At 48.2% G+C, this 7,307-nt stretch overlaps 2 protein-coding genes across 2 annotated transcripts; both read right to left on the bottom strand.

Moving 5' to 3' along the window:
* Positions 1 to 511: 511 nt before the first annotated feature.
* Positions 512 to 1,456, bottom strand: LOC118761697 (microtubule-actin cross-linking factor 1-like; the record flags this gene model as incomplete). The annotated part of the gene is made up of 2 exons (XM_036499842.1): positions 688 to 1,456; positions 512 to 655 (listed from the first exon to the last, which is right to left on the bottom strand). Coding segments are annotated over exons 1-2 (789 nt in total), but the record flags the coding sequence as incomplete, so codon positions are not given.
* Positions 1,457 to 4,118: 2,662 nt separating this feature from the next.
* LOC115230836 lies at positions 4,119 to 6,791 on the bottom strand. The gene is made up of 3 exons (XM_029800962.2): positions 6,386 to 6,791; positions 4,525 to 6,324; positions 4,119 to 4,469 (listed from the first exon to the last, which is right to left on the bottom strand). The coding sequence occupies exon 2, from the start codon at positions 6,236 to 6,238 to the stop codon at positions 4,883 to 4,885; it is 1,356 nt and encodes a 451-aa protein (XP_029656822.2). The 5' UTR covers positions 6,239 to 6,324; positions 6,386 to 6,791; the 3' UTR covers positions 4,119 to 4,469; positions 4,525 to 4,882.
* Positions 6,792 to 7,307: the final 516 nt, after the last annotated feature.

The raw sequence follows: 7,307 nt of genomic DNA, 5'->3' as shown, positions 1-7,307 counted from the left end.
CAGGGAAGAGTACTGAGGAAAGGAATGTCCATCACTGGTCGTGTCCTTATAGCGGAGTAGTGTGGGTAGGCCATTTGGAGAACTGGAGTGAGGACTACTCGTAGGCCGTGTGGTGTGAGTGGCACGACAGGGGTCGACCGCCCGGATGAATTGAGAGAGGGATTGCCACCCCCCGCCGACTCGGACAAAGACTCCAGTGTGTGTGATGTGGACATACCTGATGGACGACCCAATCTAGCAGGTCGTGGGGAAGAATACTTGATATCGTCCATCGGAAATATAATTAACTCTGAGTGGTCTGTGACACGTGCAGTTGGTCAACTCGTGTTGGATAGCCCGTTCTAGGGAGGGAGGGGTGTTTGTCTGAGTGGGGACCTTCTGAGTGAGTGCGTCGATTAGGAGAGTGTAGTCCATGTCGTCCGAGTGTGGCCCAGCGAAGAGGGAGAAGACGGCATTGAGTTGAGGACGTGGACTGTCGAGGCCTGGTGAGTGATGGAGTGGTGTGACCTGCCTTGACGAGTCCGGTGACAAAACGTTCCCTGGTGATGCGGCCTTCCTGTTGGTTTTTGCGGAAAAAGTCGGTTATTCTGAGTTTGTTGGCCTTAATCCAGGACAAGTAGTTGGTTCGCCAGCGGGCAAAGTCGACATGTTCGAACTGGTGTGAGGGAATAGAATACTCTGCCGTACTGGTCGATGGAGTGTTGGAGAGTTTGTGAGTATTGGGCGGAGGTGGTGTTGAGGGCCTTCCACAGGTGGGATAATTGTGGAGTGGATAGTTGGTCGTATTTGTCCCTCAGACTGTGCTCGAATTCCTGAAATAGAGAATGACTGGACTTGGTGGTCTTGCATGAGTTGAGTGAGCATGGTAATGTCCTCGGGCAACGGATATCTCATCTTGTCAGCCAGGAAATGTCTGGCGTCGGTCAACCACTGCAATGTTTGGTCAGCGTGGAGGGCGTCCTGTTTGGCCCGGAGAAAGAGACCATTCAAGTGCTCAGTTCTCAGTTGTGCCTTCTTGACAATCTGGGAATGTGGTGGTTGGACGACCTGTTCCCAACTGGCACAACTGATGGTGTAGTCGTAGCGGACGAAGCGGACTGCGTTTGGGTGGACTCGACTCATTATTGTGTCGATGGTCTCCTTCAGTCGGTCTATTCTCTTCTCATCTTCCGCCAAACACTCCAGGAAAGTCTGCAATGAACTGTCCCCTCTTACTTCGTGCTTGTCAATGGCCGACAGCAGTTGGTTCTTGTCCTCGCAGGACGGACGCACTCTCAGCACTTGTTCTGCCACTTTGATCACCTTTCGGGCGTATTCCACTCCCTTCTCCATGTCCTCTGCCTCCACATTACACACCACTCACACCAATTCCACTGCTCGCCCAAGGTTCCTCCCCCTCTCGGCCATCAGTTCACCCACTCGCCCCCACTCACTCCCCACTCTACTTGCCAACTCCCGTCCCATCTCCTCCCTTTTACTCACACACCCATACTTTGTGCTGTTCTAACAACATTCCCACTGTCTTCATGTCCCCAAACACATTCCCGTTCGACAACAGATACTCCTCCACTTCACACAACCACGTCTCCTCCAAACACTCTCCTCGGAATATCTCTCCTCCATCCTCCTCACTCCACTCTTGTGCCACTCCACTCGATTCTATTCTTCACCCACACTCACTACTCGAATGTATTCACAATATTCCATCGCCCTCCCCCATCCCCTCTCTATTTCATCCACCAAACCACCATCCCCTCCATCCTTTACCACCTCTTTTGCTACCGCCACACATCTCCGGTAATCGTCCTCGTTCAATTTCTCACATTCCCTCTACCATTAGGCCTGCTCATACCTCGAATCCTTCAATCTGAGTCCTCAGTGTGTCCTCATCCGTCGAAAGTGGTTGAATGTGTATGCACGCACAAAGACTGTTCTCCACCCATTCCAAGTGTCTCCTATAGGACAACACGTGGTTGATCTGAGGACATTGATGGGAGAATATACTCTCATAATATTGGACTCCACCCTGTTGGAGTACACTGAGAGCTGAGAGGACCGTGCATCAATCTCCCTTACTGTGCTTTGCAATGCTCTGTGTTGGGCCAGTTCTTCCAACTCGGCCTACTGGTCAGAATAATATTCAACTTGGAGAGAGTAATACACATTGTACAGACGTTCCAAATCAGTGTCAGACTGCCACACACATTCCCGACTGAGGAGTACTCGAGTGTATTCCACATTGCTCTACACAATCGGGAATACTCATCACTCTCAGTTTGCTCAATTCTTGACAAATGTCCGCCCACGAAAAGACCATTTCTTCAAACCGCGAGTCGCATTGGAAAGGACTCACCGAGTCCAGTAGTCGTTCATAGTTTAGTAACATGGCTGATATGGCGATCGAGTCATCAAGCAAGTCCTGGTAGTCCACTTTGGACTGCTCATTTGCCAAGGCACACTTCAATTCTCTCATTTTCCTTTCCAAAGTCTGCAGAAATGAGGGGAATGATGAAAACTGATTCCATTTCCCTCATTGCCTCAGTCCTCGACTCAATCACTTGACAGTGTCGAGACAAAGTCGCGTGACTCCGTTCGAATTCCTGGAGGGCTACTTGATACCTCATTTCCACTCTCCGAACAATCCTCAATGCCGACTCTCCCAAATACTCCTCCACCGAGTTGAGAACTCTCATCACTTGCTCCATCCCCCTTCTTTGGGACTCGAATTGGGAAAATATAATCTGTGCATATGTTAGAGGGGACTGCCTGTTGGGGGACACTCTCCACGGATTGTGTCATGTGCTCATTGAAGGTGCAAATACTGGACTTGACAAATTCAAAAAATGCGGAAATAATGTCCCACACGTGGGCGGTCTCTTTATACACGTGGGCGAGTATTCGTGCCCTGTGTTGTGCTTTGTCAGTCAAATTAAGAATGTCTGAATGAGTGAGTTGTGTGAGGACTGCCAGCAAGTTCTGTGACAGTGTGGGCGTGGACTTACATTGTTTATATTCTGTTCATGTCTCAACAGGTCGGGGTCGATTGGAATGTCACTCTCGACTGCCTCTTTGCACAAATCGTGTATTTTCTGAATAGTAACGTGTACATCTCCACAACAGTCGAATTGACTTGTGTCTTTGGCCTGCCTGATGTGGTCGAGTTGTCGTTGAAGAACATGAGCGCATTCACTGTGTGTGCTCAGTTTGCCAATTCGGGCGATATATAACTGACTGAGGGAAATGTTTCTCAGAATGTAGTGAGACTGGGCAGTTCAAATTGGGGAATACTTGTAGAATGTCATCTCCCTCAGTGTCCCTCAACTCCTGAAGGACTGGATTAATTCGATTGATAATATTCACTGCCTCCCTAAAGTCACCAAACCTACATTTAGTGCAATGTTAATACTTTTTAGTCATGGACTGGAGGACAGCGAGGCTTCGGGTGGCCAATTTATTTCTCAATAAAAGTAATCCCCCGTTCTCGGTGACTCGAAAGGATGCGAGGGTTGTGAATATTCTCAAGAGTTGTGTCACCTCCCTCATTTTGTCCGACATTGCAGCCTCGATAGTCTGTCGTGGTCAGAGTGGAATATACAGTCATCATAGTCCCCTCGTTCTGTTCTAGTTGGGAGTCGGTCTTGTCCATCCACGCCAGCAGATTGCTCATGCCCGATTGGACCTATTTGTCGTACTTGTTTCATACTTTATTGACTACTCGCACTAACACATTTTCTCGCACGACTTTCCAACGCTCCAATAACTCCCCACATCCAATGCAGTCCGACAGATCCACCACAGCCTGAATGGTCACCCAATCCTCACTTTATCCACACGGTCCCGCGCAGAGGACAGTCGTCTCAGTTGTTCTTCCAATGATTCGTTTAAACCAGTCTGAAACAAGTCGGCAGTTTCCTTGATAATTCTTTCGAGTGGCTCCAGTCTGGGACAGTCACCAACACAGTCAATACTTGGTTGAGTGCTTTCCTGCCAGACTCGACAAGTCTGCCACCACGCCCTTCAAGGCGACTGCATTGGCCAACACGGCGAGCGCATTATTCAGCAAATCTCCGAGAGAAGGATCGGACTGTCACAATCAGCAGTTCTTAAACTACTTTAATCATGTCCTCGATCTCATTTTTTAGTCTTTCTGCCACTTGCCACTCCTCCCTCACTTGTTTGCCTATTTCTGCGATTTCTGTGACCACGTCGTCTGATTGGCTGTCAATCCTCGAAGACAGAGCAGACAGATCAGTCCGGAAGAGAATGAACTTGTTTTTTATCCGTTCCAACTCGCCTTCCTTTTCTCGACATAGTGTGTCTGCCCGGCGGGTAATTTGTTCTAAACAATCCGCCAATTCTTCGAAGCGGTGGAGAATCGACTTGGCTGAACTGGTCGTTGAGGGAAGATAAATGTGACTCATGCAGTTTTCCGCGATTTTGTTGTTGGGCCAACTGGACGTGATTGTGTCCTAAGGATGGGTTATTGCCAAAGAGACAATTTTAAATTAATAATATATACTTTACCCGATATTTATTTTGAACTTGCTCCACTTTCAAAATGAACTCTCGCTTTCCATTTTTCATTTTATTCTCCAAATCCTTGACTGAAGACACGTTGCCCGCCTCTTTCTCGATGGACGACAGGAGTGCCTCACAATCCTCAACCAGTCCTCTGAACACCTCGCACGACCAGTCTGTGTAGTCCAAGGCTTCCTTCCCAGCGTGGAAGTAGTCCAATGTCTAATTTGAATGAGTTGGCCGACCTTTTGGAGAGTGTGAATTAAATTGGAAGGAGGGGGGTGAGGACTATATGTAATGACTGCCCGCCGGTACATGTCCATGTCTCGAATGAGTGACTCGGTCTCCCTCTTTGTCCAATCACTCAAATGATTACTTTGCAGTCCCATGATTGGATGCCCCACTCGTCGGCCAACTTGACTAACAACTCAGTCAAATACTGCACGATCAGTTGGCTGCCCAGAAAGTATGCCACCCCCGAATTGAAGTCATACAACAATTCACATTCCTGTCTCACCATAAAGGAGACCACATTCCGCGAAATGAGGGACTCTGAGAGTACAAAGTCCTGCCCGAATATATTAAATTTAGTAATTTCCCCGACACTGCCCTTAGCAAAGGCAGGTCTTGTTGGGAGGGACAGACTGAGTTCATGAATGACTTGTTGAGGAGACTTGTTGGTGAGTCCCTGGGCGAATGCAGTCAACGTGCCCATTTGTTGATTCCTCAGACAGTATGTTGTGTGGGGACAGAGGGGGGAGGGTGGGAAGAACGTGGGAGTAACCAAATCAAAGAACAATCGGAGAGTTCGTTTGTTCCACCACCCACGGGGACAGGTGTATACTTTATAGAATGACTCGAATGTTTCCTTTATCCCACAGCGGAAGGAAAACCAGGTCATGTTTATCAGAAACGTGAGGAGTGCTTCCTTCAGCGTGATTGACCTGGACAGAGGATAGTCCCACAATGGTCTGGTCAATGCGAGAGTGAGGCATTGTGTGATGAGGAGGTGGGGGGAACACACATCCCTCAGCACAAAGTCATTCTGACAGGCAGGCAGTGGGAGTGAGCAGAGGCACTTCCAATGTGCGTGGTAGACGGGGGGCGACAGGCTGTTGTCGAAGAATGTCTTCACAAGAGAGTGGACGTGCTCCAATGACAGTCTTTCTTCCCCGAAAGCTTCCTGCACTGAGCAAACCCGTCCGTGTTGTCGATGGTCCACAAATACAAACAAGTCCCCTCTCACTTGATAGTCATCGCAGTCCTCCAAGGGCGGGGGACTGTGTCCTTCCAGTGGAGTGATTTGGGGATTCAGTGTCTCCCAGGACATTTGGGAACAATTCTCCGAAAGGGTTGAGAAGACAAGACCAAAGTTTGGTTGTGGGGGTTGTGTGTTTGGTGGGAGGACGACCAAGCGGAGTCTCCTCTGGGAAACCAATTCGGTGGTGGTGGTGAGGGAATACGAGTCATTTGGTTGTTTGACCGCAAACAGGTCTTGTCCAAGAATGGCCAAATGTCCTCTGTCTATAGCACACGTGAGGTCGATTGGGGCAGGGAGTGCATCCAGTCTCACCTCCACGACCAATCTCTCTCGGAACATCCTTTCGGGCCTCTCGGAAATGGACAGGACTGAATGTGGACTGGAATAAGGAGGACCCTCACTTTGTCCAGATGTATGACTTGGAGGCGTACTGTGTGTTGGTGGAGGTGATTTGGACATATCCAGTGGTCATGTTATGAGTGCCCTCATTGCTGTTCTTCCTGAAGGTTATCTTTTCGTAAAACTCCATCAGTTCTCGTTTGATTCTGCGAATAATTATAAACAAATCAGTCTCGATCGATTAAGCATGTTGCCTTAAGCACTCACTCGCTTAGACTCTCGTCTTGGACAAACAGCCACGGAATGGAGATTCTGTCCCCCTTCGCAGTCTCCACCTGCAATGACATTAGGGAGGCAACCAAGTAGTCGTCGAGTCCATCCATCTCCATAAACTGCACTCGATCTCCCTCCTTGAGTTGACTCTACCAATAAGGCACGACTTCACTTTGTAGTCAACAAGGAGGCAGAATGATGTGTTCTTGGGACGCAGGTAGTCCATCCGCCTCAGCAGTTGTGTCACCTTCCCTTCCTCTCTTGATGACATCACCTCCTGCAGTGCTGTCAAATGGTGTGTCAGGCTGTGTCGTATTCTATCCGCCGAGTAACACCCCCTCTCGTACAACTGGGAACTGGTTGTCAATAGTTGTTTCAGGCAGGTCGAAATGTGGTTGACTGTCTCCATTATATCACTTTACCGCAGTTCTTAATGTTCACATTTTTATTCCTATAATATTTCTATTCGTTTTTGTATCAATAACCGTTTTACTATTTGGGACCAATTTTGAATACCACTTCTTTCTCAACCAGTGGAAGGCTGTGTCTACCACATCAAGAATAATGGAACCCCGCAAACAAGTAAATTGTGAGTGTGCCAATGGATGGCTGTTAAGAAGTTTGTTGTTTTTGAGCATCCTGATAGCACGAGTGGAGATGTAGTCATGGATTAGTTTATTCGCAGTTTTCCCATTGTTGGTTGAGAGTATTTTTGATAGACATCTACATTGATCGGCCAGAGTAAAAATGATGTGTCTTTTGTTTTCTGGAATAGAGATTTTGTGACTTGGATCAGAAGAGTCTTGTATTTCCTGTAGGAATTGGAGTCCTCTCATCGTCAAATGGTCATCGACCGGAAGAATACAGGACTCCCAATGAAGATGATCGATGGGAGTGGATGCAAGGCAGCCAGTTA

The sequence above is a fragment of the Octopus sinensis genome, unplaced genomic scaffold, assembly GCF_006345805.1.
Source record: "Octopus sinensis unplaced genomic scaffold, ASM634580v1 Contig16511, whole genome shotgun sequence".
Lineage (NCBI taxonomy): Eukaryota > Metazoa > Mollusca > Cephalopoda > Octopoda > Octopodidae > Octopus > Octopus sinensis.
Note: the sequence above shows the minus strand (reverse complement) of the source record. Positions and strands in the feature narration are given on the sequence as shown.